Here is an 18,292-nt window from a genome sequence, read left to right as displayed (position 1 = left end):
TGGGCTTGAAAAGCCACTAGAGCCACATGCACTGGAGTGTGGACAGAAGAACCCCACCCCAGAGGAGTGCCATACTTTAACTCCCAGTGCCTCTTCCTGTTGAGCCAGGCAGGAGGTTGGGGGTGACAAGCAATCGCATTAATCTCCCTCTGCCGGCCTCAGGCTTGTAGTCATTCTCAGCGTGGTACGGGTATAAATGTGGAATATGGGAGTCTCCTTTTTTTTTTTTTATCATAAATGGGAACAAGAAGCCTCTCTACCCCATCCCTCAAATTTGGAGTTTTATCCAAAAGTCAGAAATAATTCGCAGAGGAGACTCAAAACTTGTTATCTGCTGTTTCTGTGAATTGCTTTGCTGCAGCACCATGAACATCCGAGTTCCTACACAGCACCGTTCACTTAGAATTCCTCATAGTCCATGGCTTACTTGGGTGCTTTGGATCTAAAGCGCACTTGGATCTCAGCTGTGGTCCCTCACAGGCTTGCTGGGGGGCTGACTGGGCTAGGATAGCCTTGGCTGGGATGACTTAATTATCCCCTAGGGAGCTTCTAGCAAGCTAGCCTGTGCATATTCTAACAGAGGGAGCTCTGAGGCGAGCAGAGAAGAAAACACACAAGCTTGGTACCTTAGTTTTATACCTGTGCCATTGGCCGAAGTGAGTCATATTGCTGAGCCCAGAGCAGGAGAGAAAGTGGCAATAACAGGTGTGGGCACGGGAATTGTCCAACCTCTGGAACTGCCACACCGTGTGGACTTTCAACTCATCTTTCAACTATTGTCTAGACATTTCTCCCAATTGTCTTGTTAGGACAGCCTGAACTGTGACTCCGGATATAGATAAGAGAGAAGACCCGGAGTTTCTGCAGACTCCGTGTCACCGCTATGGGGTCCTGAACTGACGATGAAGCAAAACTACAAACCCCCCAGGAATGCATGCTAGCGGCAGTACTTTCTGGAACAATCATTGGAAGTAGGGATAATGATGAGACCCTGCACAGAGAGGAATCTCCCCAAGGCATACCACTGTTTGCCAATGCGGAGCTTACAGAAAGAGAAGCATAGCACATCTCTCACTGGGGTAATAATAGCTACACCCACAGACGTCTTGGAACATAAATTTTTCCCTCATGATGATAAGTTAGAAGCCCACTAACATTCTGGCAGCAGACAGATTTCCCAGGATGGGATATTTGATTTAAAATGTATGGCAATATGTTCCAAAATTAAGTATTTGTCATAGATTTATTCTTTTCCCAGGTACCATGAATCAATAAGACCCTGGTACAACGAAGCTTATGTGCCAGGTAGGGAAAAGTAGACACTGAATCAATCAACAAAGCAGGATAACTTACCCGATCCAAGAGTTAAAATACCACAGAGGGTGCCAGTGCCCGACTGGAGGCTGCCTGGAGGAACCGGAGCAGAGCCGTCTCCTGGGATGTAGTTTTGAAACAGATGTGAAGAAGGTAAAGAAAGGAAAAGCCGGGTTCTAGAAGGGGAGGGAGAGTGAAATGGCGGGTGGCCCTGCCTTATAGTCTGGGGCCACCCTTGGAGTCAGTAGTCATGAATTTAAAGTAATTCCTGGATTTCAACTCAGTATTGTTTTCTAAGGGAGAACTAACCCAATGGTTGAGCTGTTGTTCTGTACACGAAAGAGCCTGCATTCAATCCCCAGTAAATAAAAACTCTAGGCCTAAGACATCTAGCTTACTTGCCACACTGTGATATCTAGTATTACACTATTATATGTGCGTGTACATGTATCAATACTCACGCGCACACACCACATGCTAACATGGAAGGAGACATATCATGGGGGTCCCATCCATAGGCAGAGCCCCCTAACTGGTTATGCAATACCAACAGGTCAGACATGAAACCAGAGATACACAAGCAACATAAAGCGAACTGAGTCAGTTGCATTCCTATATTTAGGATTATAGATATATAAATCAGAGAAAATGAGACCATGAATTTTAGAGAGGTTGAGGAGAAGGCGGCAGGGGCTGGAAGGAAAGCACTGAGTGGAGGAAAGGGAAAGAGGGGAAGGAGGGAAATGATGTGAATACATTTTAATTGACTCTTTAATGGAAAAAATGGAAAAAAGAAATTAAAACAGTCAGGGCTATGCAGAGAGACCTTGCCTCAAAAAAAAAAAAAACTTTAAATAAAACCACCATAAGACTCATTAATCCCACTTATCAGTATTTATCTGAGAGAACAGACAATGCTCCCAACATATATCCATATCCCTGAGTTCATTGCAGAATAGCTCATAATAGCCACCCAAATGAAAACAACCTAAAAGCTCACTGATAGACAAGTAAAGAAATCATTACGCCAGAAAAGCAGAATATTAGTCTTGAAAAGAGAGAAACTTGTGGGATGCTTCAACATGGATGAACCTTGAGAACATCATGCTAAAGGAAATGAGCCAGTCATAGGACAAATTCTACAGGATCCAGTTTGTCTGGGGTATGAAAATGGTCAAACTTGTCAAAACAGAAGGCAGAGCAGTGCCTGCCAAAGGCCGAGCAAAGGAAGCAGGACATTTCTGTTCCAGGCAAGATGCAAACGTTCTACAGATCCCTGTGCAGCAAGGCACTAGCATCAACAATACAGGGCTGAACTCTTACACATAGATGAAAAACTTGATGCTGTGGCTTTTACCAGGGGGCTGGGTTGGGGAGCCGACATCCTGAAGTGGCATTTCACAAAGGACATTAGCCTGGTCCCTAAACAGAAACAAGACCTGTTTCAATGGGGTGATCTTAACTGTCAACCTGACTGGATTTAGAATATTCTAGAAGATGGTGAGGCCTGGCTCTGGGTGTGTCTGTGAAGGAACAAACAGGAAAAGGCAAACACGGGAGCACACTGGAATTCCCCTTCCTCTGCTTCCTGAAGCACCACGACATGACCTTCTCTGTTCCTTTCGCCCTTCCCACTATGATAGACTGAAATCTGTGAAATCAGGAGCCAAGAGAAACCTCTCCTCCTTCGATTTGGGTATGTTGGGTAACTTGGTCATAGTGAAGGAAAAACAGCTAATGTAACTGGTCATCAAGCTAAAGCAAACAGATTAACAAGTAACCACTGTTAGGTTTCCATCACACAGCGCTTTGACAAAATGTCTAGCCACCCCAAATGCTAGCTAGCACTTTCGAGTTTTACGGCGGCGCATGCGCCATCAAGCGCTCAGGCAATTTACATAGTCACCCGGGGCCCTTTTAAGCCCTACATGACATACATGCAGCATGGTCGTGTGATCTATGCACGATGCATTTACAGCTACATAAGCCCCTGTGTGCATGCTCTAGGCAGCCTTTAAAAGCTGTACATGTCGCTCCATTCTCTTTTTGTCCCTCTTCTGAAGAGGTAACTACTGCCTCCCTCTCTCCCCCACCTTTCTCTCTCTCTCTCTCTCTCTCTCTCTCTCTCTCTCTCTCTCTCTCTCTCTCTCTCTCTCTCTCTCTCCCAGCACCAACTCCCTCAGGCCTGTGTACATGCTTTTCTCTCTCTTAAAAATCTCTTAAAGTGAGTTTCATTCTTTGTTTTGTGGGCCATTCTTGCTACCACCCGATAATTTCAACCACCATTGCTCATCTACTAGATTTGGGTGGAACAAATAATTTTTTAAATCTGACAATAATCTGAATTGTTAAGGATGGAGAAAATAGGTACTCCCCTTCTCTGATAGGATAATTGCTGTCTGTGCCAGTTTGATGTCATATAACAAAGTTATTTACACAGAACTAATAAATTTAAGCACACCCATACCCATATCTTTGCCAATCAGAATAGGACTCTAATTGGTCTACAGGAAAAGTGTGTGAATCTAGATGAATATACTGTCTCTAGCTTTTCACGACTAATCAAAGAGGTCCGGACCCCACAGGAATGCAAGAAATCTGAGGGAAATTATCTCCTCAAATTTAAGTGACAAGCCTGGTAGATCCCTGAAGGCCAAAGACAAAACTGCTGTCATATACGCAACACTTGCCATGTCCCGGCTGCTGATTGCCTTAACATCTGCTTTGAGTTTGGGTCTACTTTGGGCAATAAAATACAGGAATCCAAAAGCACGATGGGGATTATGGGAAAGATAATGGAGATAAAGACAATGGGACAAGCAGGACTCCTACAAGGTTCTACCCTTGAACTTGCTCTTAGGTTAGGCAGTCACATGTTAGGCAAAGAAGATGCATGCCTCCCCCGCAGCTTAGTCTTGCAGAAAGAGAAGGTAGGCTGATCCTGCAGTGAAAAGCTGACTAGGAGCTGAGACCACCATGTGCAGTCGTCTTACGGGACTGATACATTAGGTCTGTATCCTTTTCTGAGATTGGAACAGACTTCCTTTTCCATCTGAGCCAACAGAGCAAGACTCGGCACTCCCCGTAAACCCTCCCTGAACACTTAGAGACAGTCTGCTTGACATCCAAAACCTGGCGAGGGAGATGTAACTGCCCCCGTTTTGCAGATAAGACACAAAGACAGAAAGTGTCAGGTGACATGCCACTCTCCCACCATCAGGACCTGAGGAGCAAAGTCTGGATTGTTCTTACTCGGGAAGGTGCATCTGAGTAGGAGGGGCTGTTAGTTTCTCTTATCTGTTTGATCTTGAGAGGGTCTCAAGCAGTCAAGGCTGGTCTCAAATTTGCCTTCTAGTTAAGTATGACCTTGAACTCCTGATTCTCCCACCTACACCTCCCAAGGGCTGGGATAACAGGCGCCTACCATCACAGCTGACTGCAGAGGCTGGTATTTCAAAGACTTACCATCCTGCCTCTCAAAACTATGGGACACATCTTCCCAGGAACCGGGCATGAGAGGGAGTGCAAGTGGGAGGTTGGGGAGAGAGCAGCAGCAGGCAATGGGAGGAGCCGTGAGAAGGAACCAGATGTCTCAGGGAGATGCCAGAGACAACATCAGTGCTCAGAAGCAGAGAGAAGGGTGCGGAAAGAGAAAAAGAGCAGCAGCCAGGGAGAGAAATCAAGACCTGTTCCATGTAGAAGGGAGAGGCCAGCTGTGCCCACACTGGCAGGGTGCCCCAGTATCCAGGCATCCAGGAGGAGCAGCGGGATGGGGCAGAGGAGGTAATGGCAGCTAGGTGCAACTGAGGACATGATGTAGTAAAAACGGTAAATGCTATTTCAAGTTATTTTCTTTTGGGACTAGTTAGAGAAGGACTCTTGCATTTTAGGGATACAAGCTATAGAGCATGTCCCCTAGTGGGATCGAGTCTAGATGTCATAAGAAGAGGTAAGAAATGGTTAATTTTAAGTTGTTCTTTCTTACTGGAATAAGATGTTTTAAAATGTGCTATTAGTCTGTGTTACTAATGGCATGGCACCACGGACTGGGAGAGTTAAGGACGATGTAGGTGTATTGTGCCTTATGGTTCTGGGAGCTCAAGGTGCAGCGACTGAACCTGGTGATGTCCTTCTTGCTTGCACGGTCCTGGGGTGACACAGAGAAGTTAAACAGCTTGGAGGAAGCCTCACAGCTGTTGAGCGGAGGAGTATATTGAGCTGGAGTTGTGAACACCCACCCTTTGGCTGCAGAACCCGTGGCAGTCTGCGGAAAACCAAGCCATCCGGCCCTGGCACGCCTGGACTCTGAGTCCGGTAGCAGCGATGTGCACAGCTGACGGGAGTCTGGTCTTGCAGCAGACCTCTCTTCTCCCCAGGGTGTAGAGCAATAAAGGCAGACCTGACAATCCTACAGCAAGAAGGGGCTCCGGCGCACGCTCCGCCGCAGGGGGGCGCCCCTGGCCGGCCGCTGCTAGGCGATCGGTCCCCGCCACAGGGCCCGTCGCCTGCGAGAAGATGTCGCTGTCCAGCGGGGAGCGCCCTGCGGGTCTAGGGACCCGCCTGTCCTGGCTGCTATGCTGCAGCGCCCTGCTGTCCCCGGCCGCCGGCTACGTGATCGTGAGCTCCGTGTCCTGGGCTGTCACCAACGAGGTAGACGAGGAGCTGGACAGCGCGTCCACCGAGGAGGCATTGCCCGCGCTGCTGGAGGACTCGGGCAGCATCTGGCAGCAGAGCTTCCCGGCCTCGGCACACAAGGAGGACACGCACCTGCGGCCTCGGGGCTCCGCCCGCGCCAGGCCCTCACCGACCCCGCGTGGAATGTTTTCCTACCGGCGGGAGAGCGGCTCATCCGCAGCATCCCCTGGCCCGAGGGTGAGTGCCGGCACCGCCCGCTCCCTGGTCCACGCCAGTTCCTGGGGCTGTCTGGCCACCACGTCCACCCAAGAAAAGGTAAGCCAGAGGTCGTGACGCGGGGGTGGTGCATGTCTCGTCGTGGTCGGGCAATTCTGGGGCGAGCACCTGGGCACAGGCGATTCGGGTTTCACAGGTGCATAGCCTTGTGAATAACGGAACCCGACTAGTGCAGGAGTCGGTTCATCTGGCCAAGTGCACGTGAGTGGTGAGGGAAGCGACCTGGGAAACGGTCTGGTGGTTAGTGACTTATTCCCTGTCTTAAAATGGCCAAAGAGGTGGTCAAATAATCAGCGTCACACGGAGACCTGGAAAGCAGACAGGATTGATCGCCTTTGGAATCATAGATGAGGTGCGTTCAGCCCCTGCGGGCTCTGAGCACTGTCCCGCAGGCAGACTCCCGCACCACCTCCCACACCAGGCAGGCGTGAAGGAAAGGCACCATCCACGCACTGATAGAAATTTACACTTTAAAAAAAATGGAACTCGAATTTTTGAGAAAAACGACCTAGGCAGAGCGTAACTGCTGGAGGGGAGCTGTTTGAACCACAATTTCTCTCTTTCAGTTCACAAAGGTTTATTCACCCGTTAGCCTGCTTCCTCCCAGAACAGCTTGGAGATGTCCTGAAGCCGCATATTCCGTAAGAATAGTCTTCAGAAAGCTTCCAGTCCTAAGAGACAGAGATGTGATCCGTGCTCCTGATTAATCTGTGCACGGAAGGATACATGTCACACCGTGTGGAGGGCGAGTTCTTGCCTCAACTCTGGGTCTCACTAGCCCCGGCTTGGCCAAGGCACCCTGTTTTCCCATCTCCAAAATTAAGTAATTCCAGAGAAACCTTGTCTCGAAAAAACAAATTAAGCAATTCAGTAGGCAGAGCTTGAAAGTTCTTTTTATTTTCTTAAAAAATAACTAATGCCAACTTTATTGTAATAATGACAATGATCTTGTCCTCTTTCTATGTCAGAATCCCAGCCAGTTCTGCATTCCCAGTGTGCGAACAGTTTTTACACTTCTAACACATACCTTAATAAAATATGGGGCTTAAATATAAAGGTAATCATGGTTTAAAACAGAAACAAAAACAAAAAACCTAGTGCCTAAAGTTTGGGAAGTGTCTCAGCAGCAGAACGCTTGAGGATCTTAGTTGTTCAACCTTCACAACCCTCTTTTTTTTCTGTTATTGTTGTTTCTTTGGGGCTTTTTTGTTTTACTTTGCTTTGTTTTGCTTTTTGTTTTCGTTTTGGGCCAAGCATGGTGTCATGATTCGGAATCGCAGTGCTCAGCAGGTTGAGACAGGTGGATCTTTTAGGACTTGCTGGCAAGCTAGTCTATCCTATTTGGAGAGTTCCAGACCACCGAGAGACCCTATCTAAAAAAAAAAAATCATAACAGTAAGGAATCCTAAGGAATGACACCAGAAAGTCAGGAAGTTGTCCCCTGACCTCCTATACACACTATGCACAAGCATCACATGCATGGGCACACTAGAATGAATGAATACACACACACACACACACAAGAAATCTGGTGCCCGTCTGGCCTGGTGGCCCACTCCTGTAATCCCAGCATCAGCAAGCCTAAGGCAAGAGAATTGTGAGTTCAAAGCCAGCTCTGGCTACATATCCAGATCCTGCCTCACAAAAACACAAACAGCCAAAGAAGAAAAAGCATCTAGTGTCCTTGTGGTGAAGATATTTTGATCTCCGACAGCTCTTTTGTTAGCGCCCATAGGCCATCCCCTTGCAATATTGATTTTCAATCCAAAACTCGGTAAATACACAAAACATTTGCATGAACTGCTAAGCAGTTCGTGATAGGCTGAGAATAGAATGTATGGGTGATGTAATAGTGCCATTTGGAGAACTTGTTAATTTTTCATGTTTCTAAATGATTTAAGCCCTTCCTTCCACAATCGTGCACATTCTGTCTAGTGCTTGGAAAACAATGGCAGCCTCACTGGGGGGGGGGGGGCTCTTTGTAAGGGACAAAGCAGGTGCAGGAGAGTTTGGGGAACACTAAGACTTAAATGCTGTTGTTTCTGTTTAAAATCACATGGACATGACATAAGACCCTCCCCCATCTACTAGATGAACACAGGCAGTGATCAGTATGTCATACTTCTGTGACTTCCATTTAGGCTGAAAGAGTATTCAACGTATCAACTTCCCATAACTTGTTCAGTCATATACCAAAAGGTTATTGGCCTCAACATAACATACAACTAATAAACAAAGAAACGTTGCTCTAACTGAAACAGTATAGATTATGCTTGGCATCCAAATACCAAGCAGTTTATAAAACAAATTAAATTCTATCCCCAACGTTTAAAAAGAACGGAGGAGATGATGCAGGCAGAAGGTGTTGAAGAGGAGCCTGTGGGAGAAGGCCTAGCACTGTCTTCTCCGTAGGCCTCATTGTCCTTACCCTTCAATAAAATGAATACATTTGCTGTGAGAAGGCAGCTTCCAGAATCCATCAGCTCTCAGACAGAATGTTCTTACCTGCCTCTCCCCACAGAGAAATTCTGAAACCATCACTGGCTGAATTGCATCGACTGGACCCACCTAGTCTTAATCTATCTGTCAAATCCACTGGTCCAAACAAGATCCCAGGGCTGTATTTCCTGCCAGGCAACACCAAGTTTTTCCCCAGTTTGTGTTCCCCATAGCTCTACCGCTAAAAAGCCTTTTTGTTGTTATTGTTGCATTTGTTAGATCCAAGGACTGCCCTTTGGGAGCTGCCTGGCCATTAGCGATGGCCCTGTCCACAACAGCACGGGGACCCCCTTCTTCTACATGACAGCCAAGGACCCAGTGGTGGCGGACCTGGTGAAGAACCCCATCGCCTCATTGATGCTGCCGGAATCTGAAGGAGACTTTTGCAGGTAGAAGGGGAAGGGGAAAAGGAGAGGCAGGGTTTGTTCTTACAGGTTTGGGCAGAGGTGGAAGGTGGGTTGTGCTTTGTCACAGAAGGAAACTGACCCCTTTACTTGCAGAATTGTACTGCAGACCAAGCTTTCTGACATTTATTCATCTATGAAATGGGAGTGTCCCTGGACTTGGACTTTCCCTGGGGTCACATGTCCTGTGCTATTATAAATTGAACATGTTGTCAGTTGAACTGTATGTGCTACACATAACCTACAGAACACCCCTGCTCAACCTACCCTGCCTTAACTTTCCTCGGAACACTGACAACTGACCAGCAGGCAGACAAAATCATCTAACACAAAGCCTATTTTATGACAAAATCTTGACAATATACTTTGTTGACTACCATACTCAAAGGAAAAGCAGAGGCTTTTTTCTGTATCCACAGCCTAGGAAAAGAGCAAAATTCGTAATGTAGAGTTTGCTGAATATATAGCACTTCAAAACCAACATAAGAATGAAAATTCATAAGCTGAACCATTGGAAGTTGGTATTCATATCATTTCTATCCTAGAGAGTGTTTATGAGCCTTGGAAATAGATGCAGGGTATTTTCTGTGAGACAATTTTTTTTTTTTTTTTTTTTTTTTTTTTTTTTTTTTTTTTTTGGAGGCATGGTCCTGTGTACCTCATCCTGGCCTTCAACCTACTCTGTAGCCAAGGCTGCATACGTCACACTTAGTCAATGCTGTCCTGGGGTTTGAACACACTCTACCAACTAAGCTACATCCCCAGCCCAAGGTGCCTCATCTGACATCCAGGTGGGCCATCAAAGCTCTAGTGCTATAAAGGGAAGAATGGGTCGAAAGTTGAAAGGAGAGCTAGTAGTTTGTCTCTCTGGCATGTACGGGCTGGAACACATTGCTTTTTCAATTCATTTATAGCCCCTCTGTCCCCAAGGGATACGTGTACTACAAAGCCAGCATCCTTTAATACACTTTCTCAAAAAATCTCTAAAAGAAAAGCCTTCTAAAGACATTTAAGCAAAAATAGAGCATCCATTCAGATATCATCGTCTAAATTCAAAATGCAAAGCCCTAAATCATTTGCTGCCAGGGAGACACTGTACTGAGTTCCTATGGAGGTCTCCTCCCCACCCCCCAAAATTAACAATTGTCACAGAGTGGCCTGGAGGGGAGGGTGGAACAACCCGAGCTTTTACCATTTCATCTGCAAATACAGAGGTGATTTAGAGCCCATTCTGAAGCTCTATTCTCTATGCATAGAAAACAAGCAAACATCCTGTTTGTTCTTGTGGAAACCAGTTAGAGCAACAATGGGGTATCAAATGCAGCTCGCGAAAGGCCTTGCCATCCCCACTCCCATCACCTATCCTCATCAATGAGAGACTCTAACTACAGGACTTTCACTGTTCCCACCAGGTTATGGCAGCCAGAGAAATTGTGCTCTTTTGTCATGGAATACTCTCCTTATTCTCAGTCATCAAGTTCGCTGCCACTAGAGGTATGCTCTCAGGAGAATTTCCTGAACACAGTGGTTCCCTAATTCCAGGGTCCCTAAAAGCAGCCATGCTGTAACGTGTTGATCCCAGAACCCAGAGCATACCTGCTGTTGAAAACAAGCCACAGAATTCAGTTCCAGGAGCAATGTGCAGTTACACTTGACAGCACAAGATCTGCCTACCAGCAGGCCTCAGGCAGGCGGGTGCAAGGACTGAAAACTGGAGCAATGAGGAGACTGGGGGAGGGGCGTGTCTCAGAGTACCTTTAATCCAGTCACTTGCTTTTGCCTGCACACTTTCAGGGTAAGTGTGCATGCCTGTGTGTCTGTGTGTGTGTGTGCATGGGTGTGGGCATGTGTGTGTGTGTGTGTGTAATTCCTTTGAGCAAGGCCAGACAGAGAAATTACAAACATCTATGTAAGAAATGAGATAGCAGCTAAGCAGAAGTGATGCTTCCAGGGTCAAGGACACACCTGTATCCTTAACCTATGGATAGGAAAAAAAAAACACACCCAGCTGGTACCCTGTGTCTGGAATCTTCTCAAGGAACTGTTTCCCAGAGCTGCCAGTCGCTAGCAGCTAACTTAAGCTTCTAAAGTATTGAAATATAAATGATATAAATCAAACTGGCCTTAGAAAAGATCAGATGTCCAAGCAAGTATTCTGGAGTGAGCCTGTACCTTCTGGTGAATGACTTGACCCAGATGTGAGGTTCACAGTTCAGCGCTGTATTTTACCTTACTCCTGAAACCTAAAATGTTAGTAACATTGAATACAAGGGCTGAATAAGTCAAAGCCTGTGTTAAAAGACATACAGGTTCCAGAACCCCCCAAATAAGCAAACCTGGAGCTTCTGGGGCCATCCGACCAGGGAGAGACATCTGGTAAAAGCAACTACCAGAATTGCAGAGCAGACAAGCACCTTGGTAGAGTTCAGAAAGACCAGCAAGCCGACTCCTGCCTGTCCCCAGGGCCTGGAGATCCTAACAGTGAGACCAGGGTTCATGGTCAAGTGCTTTACAGCAATTCCAGGACCTGGAGCAGGGGCTGAGAAACCTCCAGCTCTCATGATGGTGACAACAGTGAAGGCACTGGTCCAACCTTCTGCTAAAATCTTTCATGAAGAAAATTAACAGAACCCTCCCAGGCCCTGTGTGACCAGGCATTCGTTCCTACTCGGAAACAGATCGCTATGCCTGCTGCTTCTCTTTGCCAGCTCTCTTAATATTTTATTTATACCCAGTTTTATCAAATTAAAAGTCTGACCTGAAGGCTCGTTGTGATCAAAGCTCGTATAAGTACTTTGGCAGGTAGCTAAGAAACACTTTCCACTCAGTAACCCCCACAGCATGTCACTCAGAATGCTATCTCAGTCCATCAGCTGCCTCTGTATTAAAAGGTCTGATCCAGGGACTGAAGGGATGGCTCAGCAATTAATAGCGCCTACTGCTCTTGCAGAAGACCTGAGTTTGGATCCCAGCACCCATGCTGGGCAGTTCACAGCCGTCTGTTACTCCTGCTTCAGAAGATCCAACGCCCTCTTCTGGACTCCATGGGAACCTGTGTACATATGGCATATACTCACCCATACGAATAAAAAGAAATCTTTTTGTAGAGGTTGATTCCAAGAGGAAAGGGTAAAGGAAACGGAGGACCCAGAGCTCCAGAATCTCGCGGTTCCAGAGTCTCTGGAAATGTAACCATGAGGAAATGCTGCTCATGTAATTTCTTTGACCAAAGGAGAGAGAAGCTGGCATCTTGGTGAAATGAATGCATACTCCTAAGAGGCAGATTTTTAGAGGACCAGAAAGTCTTGTCCTTATTAGATTCATTGTTTTATTTACGTGTAGATGATGTGTGTGTGAGTGGGTGCATATGTGTGTGTGTGCAGGTGCACAGGCCAGAAGAGGGTGACAGATCCCTCAGCGCTAGAGTTGCAGGTCTTTGTGGGACATCTGCTTACAACCTGGGTGCTGGCGTCCCAACCCCAGCCTGCTTGACCATGCACTCATTCTTAACTTCAGAGCTATCTCTCCGTCCCGGAAAGGGGTTTTTACATGAATCTGTAAAATGAACCTGCATTGTGCCACTTCATCCAGTCAGAGGTTTTGCCAGAACTTTTGATTGTACTCTATTGCTTAATGTCATAGTAAAGTTTCTAAGATTAGTTGGGTGAAACTCTCCTCGCCAGGGCATATAGATTTGAGTGCCTTCACCCTGTCCTTCAAAGGTGACATTCGGAACTTGAGATATGATTCAGTGGTTAAGAGTATAGAATGCGGGGTTGGAGAGATGGCTCAGCAGTTAAGAGCACTGACTGCTCTTCCAGAGGTCCTGAGTTCAATTCCCAGCAACGATGTGGTGGCTCATAACCACCTAGAATGAGATCTGGTGCCCTTGTCTAACCTACAGGCAGGATACTGTATAAATAAATAAATCTTTTTTTTAAAAAAAATGTATAGGATGCTCTTGCAGAGGACCTGGGATCAATTCTTAGTACCCACATGGCAGCTTACAAGTGTGCATAACTCCAGATCTGGGCATTCATGTGACCTCTACTGGCCTCCCCAGGCATTGCGTGCATGTGGTACACATGCACACATGCAGGCAAACACTCACACATAAAAATAAATAAACATATTTAAAGCGACTCAAAACTAGAAAAGTACTAGATTTGTCATTTTGATGCATATGTGTAGCCAAGAAAAGTTGCTGCTGGCATAGAGTTAAATATGCTGCTTATTCAAACTTCTCTTGGCAATTGGATGATATGGGGGTTGAATCTGAGGGCTCTTTGGATCTGTTCGAATACACCGTGCAGCAGTGAATCCTGAGTAAGAAGTGCCACCTAGGAAGTTCTGTGTTAAACAGTGGGACTGCCCATCTGTGAGGTCTTCATCCATAGATGTAACCAACTACAGAAAAAAAAAAATGTGCCCATACTGAACATAACTGACATTTTCTAGCTGTGACTGCCCCCCTCCTCGAACAGTGCAATACAGCAATTCTTTGGATAGTATTTGCATCAGTTAGATATTCTAAGGAACCTAACATGATTTACATTATGTGGAGGATAGGATGATATGCAAATATTATTACCACTAAAATACTTGTAGAAGCCAGCCAGATGGCTTAGCAGATAGGGATATCTGCAGCTAAGGTTAATGCCTTCAGGTTGATCCCTGGGGGCCACATGGCATGGAGTGTGAACTGACTCCCCCAAGGTGTCCTCTTTCATCCATGCATGTGATGTGGCATGCACATACATGTGCACATATTCACATGTGTGTGCGCATGTGTGTAAACATGTATATGCACACATGCATGCTACAGAAATAAAGTATAACATAATACTTTTACTTTATAGAGGGCCTTAGGTGCTGTCTTAAAGTTTTTATTTCTGTAAAGAGACACCATGACCACAGCAACTCTTATAAAGGAAAACATTAAATTAGGGCTGGCTTACAGTTTCAGAGGTTTAGTCCATTATCTTCATGGCAGTACACAGGCAGACATGGTGCTGGAGAAGTAGCTGAGAATTCTGGGTGTAGCTTGAGCATGGGAGGCCTCAAAGTTCACCGCCACAGTGACACACTTCCTCCAACAAGACTACACCTACTCCAACAAAGCCATACCTAATAGTGCCTCTCCCTGTGGGGGCCGTTTTCTTTCCAACCATCACAGGCACCTGCAGATTTTGGCATCCAAAATTCTGAATGCAATTCTCCAGGAATCTCCAGGGATAACTGTGCATATTCTACACAAAATACAAGCTCCCAAAACTTGAGAGAAAGATTCCTTTCAATCACTTGGAAGGCAGAGACAAAAGAGACCTCTCCATGACAGCCTCATTCCTCCCTCAGCCCTAGCACCAGACCTCTCACAGGGTGAGGGCTTATAGTCTGAAGGTGCTCCTGGGGGAGGCTGAGGCCTCTGGAAGATAGACACATACATGATCTTAAATGCATTTCCAGTGCTTCCGAGAAAAGTCTATGAATAACTATAATTTGGCCCATATTATGACTTGTGTCCATTGTAAATCGAAATTAAAATGAAAGTCTGGCAAAAAGAATAGTGCTGGGCAGTGGTGGTGAACCTTAAATCTCAGCAACTGGGAGGCAGAGGCAGACGGATCTTTTTGTGTTTGAGGCCAGCCTGGTCTACAATATGAGCTCCAGGACAGCCAGAGCTGCTCAGTGCACAACCAGCAAAACCTGTCTCAAAAATACAGTAGGAGGAGGAGCAAAAGAAAGAGAAGGAGGAGAAGGAGGAGGTGGAGAAGAAGAAAAGTGTGAGCTCAGAAGTTGAACTCACAAAATCAAGGACTAGACTGTTTCTAGGAGCCAGGGAAGAAAGGAATGCATAGTGCTGGACGCTGTGAGGACGTCCAGTTATAAGACATTGGGGTTTGGAGCTCTAACGCTCAGCGTGGCTCAGCACGCATAGGCTCCCTAGGCTGATTGTGGCAATCATTACACAATGTATGCATACAGCAAGTCATTGCATTGCGTCCCTTCAATGTATTTTGTCTGTATTTGACAATCAAACATTTTAGACGAAAAGGATACAGTCTGAGAGGAAGCAAGAGAGAAGACCTTTCTGTTTGTCGGCATCACGGCCTACAAATTTGTCTTTATTAATAATCATTAGTTTACTTCAAGTGGTTTATTTAATTAGTCTGTTTGCTTTTGGGTGCTGTGGTTTCTTCATTTAATTAATTAAATGAATTAGGGCTGGGAATCCATTTCCCAGCCCAGGTTAAGATGGCAAATTGAAAAAGACTCCACCTTAAAAAAGATCTCAGCAACCAGCTAGCCCTCCTCCGTTTCCCTTTCCAGGCAACACAGATACTCACATACGCATGGGCCTGTGCCGAAGCCCTGAGTGAATTTACACTCAGACACTAGACTTGGCTGTGTGAAGATCTAATCGATTGTGATCAAGAGAAGCAGAAATTCTACTGTAGCGTCTCACCTTCTGTAGTAACCATACTTGAACCATGGGTTTAGTACTGCATCCTCTAGATGAGCAGGCTAGGAAACCCTCTGGACCAGGAAGGGCCGTTCCCTTGATTCATATTCCGCTCAATGGTAATGGGCCAGTTTTCGCCTGGGTAGACTGGGCTATTCATGGAACCCAAAGAGTTATCAAATGCTTTTCCCAAAGTCAAAACAAATTGAAGGGTGATTTTGGACAAATGCTAGGTGCATTGATTTGCTTATCATAAACAAGAATTCAGAAGCATGTCCCCTCTTCCCCAAAAGGCTTCTGATAAAAAGGGTGTCGTAGACGCTGCCAAGGCTCAGAGCCCCCAATCTTTACTGAGCAGAAATATCTGAGTTAGTATATCTGAGTTTAATAATTCCTTTGTGACATGTAAGAAAAGGTTGTAGAAATGAAAAAGACCAATGGCCCCATGTGCATGTGCGTGTGTGTGTGTGTATACATGTATGAACCCTCCCTGTGGTTACAGAGACTACAGGAGGATTCTGGGAGTCTTGAGAGTTTTCCTCTATCACTGTCCACATCTTTTGTTGCTGTTGTTTATAGAATCCACCTATCAGTGCCTGCCAACCCTGGGATTGCAGGTATGGACCAGCGTGGCCATGCTGTGTTTCATGTAGATGCCTGTTAACTGTTTTTATAAGAATACAATGTGGAGCCGGGTGGGTAATACACCCCTGTAATTCCAGCTCTTGGGCGGCTGAGACAGAAGGATTCCCACAAGTTGAAGGCCTGCTTGAGCTAAATCATGAGCACCAGAGGAGTCAGGGCTATGTAGCAAGACCCTGTCTCAGAAAACAAAAGCAAACAGAAGACTAAATGTACATATTTGCTACAAGCATCAACTCAGCCTGATACCAAACATAATTCTGGGGCTGACTCCTGGGGACAGCTTTGAAAGGTGCCCTGTTCATTCAGCAGCTCCCAGGATGCTCTTCATCAAAAGGACACATTATAAGTACCTGCTGGCAGCAACTTGTTTGGCAATGGCTGTGATGAGTCTCCATGACATGCATGTCATGTGGCATATGTGCCCAGCCCTAATCAGACTCGGGAGCTGAATCCAATTTCTCTGTTCTAGTTCTCGTTCATGCCTCTTGAAAGCAATCGATAAATCCTCTAAGTGGCCCTCTGTGCAGTGTCACCCCCTCTCCTCCTTTACCTAAACATTCCTGTGTTCCTGGAGCTAAACCAACCTCAGTGGCTTTTAAAAGAGCACGCAGGGACTCTGCAAAGCGCAAGCCTGAGGAGCAGGAGTCCAGGATTCTCTCCCACCCTCTGCTCATTTCTGCAGGCGCATCTCTCAGCAAACGATAGCCACTTCGCTCTCGCTATGAAGTTCAGTCCCTGGGGTTCCCAGCTAGTCATTAATTCACCAATGTTCCAGTTCCTCTGCCGTGGCGCTGCCCTTTCTTTCTGTCTTCTGAGAATTCCTCCCCATCTGGTTCACAAATGTTGTTGGAAGAGTCTCCATCTTAAACAAGAATGACTCAAACATGAGACAAGGTGGTAACACCTGTAAATGTAGACTCTTCAAAAAGGCTTCAGCACTATTGCTGTGAAGGTGGCTGAAAGTATGCTCTCAAAGGGCCCCAGACCCCACACAATTGTTCATCTATCATCTATTCCTGTCCCTATGGACTTAGATATCCTGGACAATTTATTTATTTATTCTGAATATCATATAAATGGAAGTACATAATATGTGATATTACTGTTTTTTTTAATCTACCTTTGTGTTTTCAAAGGCCATGGTTTTACAGCATTTATCAATAATCCGTTCCTTTTAGTGGTCAAATAGTGTTCCATTGTTTGACTGTATCATGTTCCTCAGTTTCTATCCATCTCTGGGTGCTTTGATGGGCATTTGTCCCCATGCTGCAGCGATTGTGAATAATGAATGTTGCTGTGCGCATCCTTCTCCAGTTTCTGGGCAGACATACACTTCAGGTCTCTGGTAGGTTCCTTTGAGTAGGATTGCTAGATCATGTGCTAATTCCATGGTTAACTCTTTGAGAACCTGCCAAGCTTTTTTCCTGAGTGGCCATGCTACTCTATATTCCCACAAGCAACATTTGAGGGCTTTGTTTGCTCCATATCCTGACCGATGTTTTTATTCAGTCTGTACAGTTGTGGGAATGATACCACACAGCAGTTTTAATTTGTAGTTCCCTGAGGGTTGGTCGTGTTAAGTATTCTTTTGTGGGTTGACTAGCCATTTGTACTCTTCTTGGGAGAACTCATTTAAAAAATTACATTATTGATCATTTGATTATTGAATTCTAGGATTTCTTTTTAGAGTCTAGATATGATTCTAGACAAATGATTTGCAAGTATATCTTTCTCCTCTGCATTTAATTTTCTTCTGTCATTGGGAAAAACATAAAATGGCTAAATATTCAATATTAACATACTAATTCTATATATTCTTGGTCAATGTCGATGTCCTTTCTTTGGTGCTAAAGTTTGAACACAACTTTGCACACACTAAGTAAGTGCTCTGCTACTGTGTGTGTGTCTGTGTGTGTGTGTGTGTGTGTGTAGGTCCTGCTGGAATGGAGTTCAGTTACCTCCACATCAGCCTCTTAAATGACTGACCCTACAGATATACATCACCACACAAGCACCTCCCTTTTGCTACTATAGATGGGGCCTTTCCCTTCAAATT

At 45.6% G+C, this 18,292-nt stretch overlaps 1 protein-coding gene across 1 annotated transcript in view; it reads left to right on the top strand.

The window, feature by feature from the left end:
• The first annotated feature begins 5,022 nt into the window (after nt 1–5,022).
• Nucleotides 5,023–18,292, top strand: part of Creg2 (cellular repressor of E1A stimulated genes 2) — a 40,674-nt gene continuing 27,404 nt past the window's right edge. Inside the window, exons 1-2 of the mRNA XM_057751877.1 lie at nt 5,023–6,264; nt 8,944–9,113. Of these exons, the coding sequence (XP_057607860.1) occupies nt 5,830–6,264; nt 8,944–9,113 (605 nt within the window). The 5' untranslated portion in view covers nt 5,023–5,829. The remainder of the gene's footprint in view (nt 6,265–8,943; nt 9,114–18,292) is intronic.

This window comes from Chionomys nivalis, chromosome 19, assembly GCF_950005125.1.
Source record: "Chionomys nivalis chromosome 19, mChiNiv1.1, whole genome shotgun sequence".
NCBI lineage: Eukaryota > Metazoa > Chordata > Mammalia > Rodentia > Cricetidae > Chionomys > Chionomys nivalis.
This window is presented reverse-complemented; position numbering and strand designations above follow the sequence as displayed.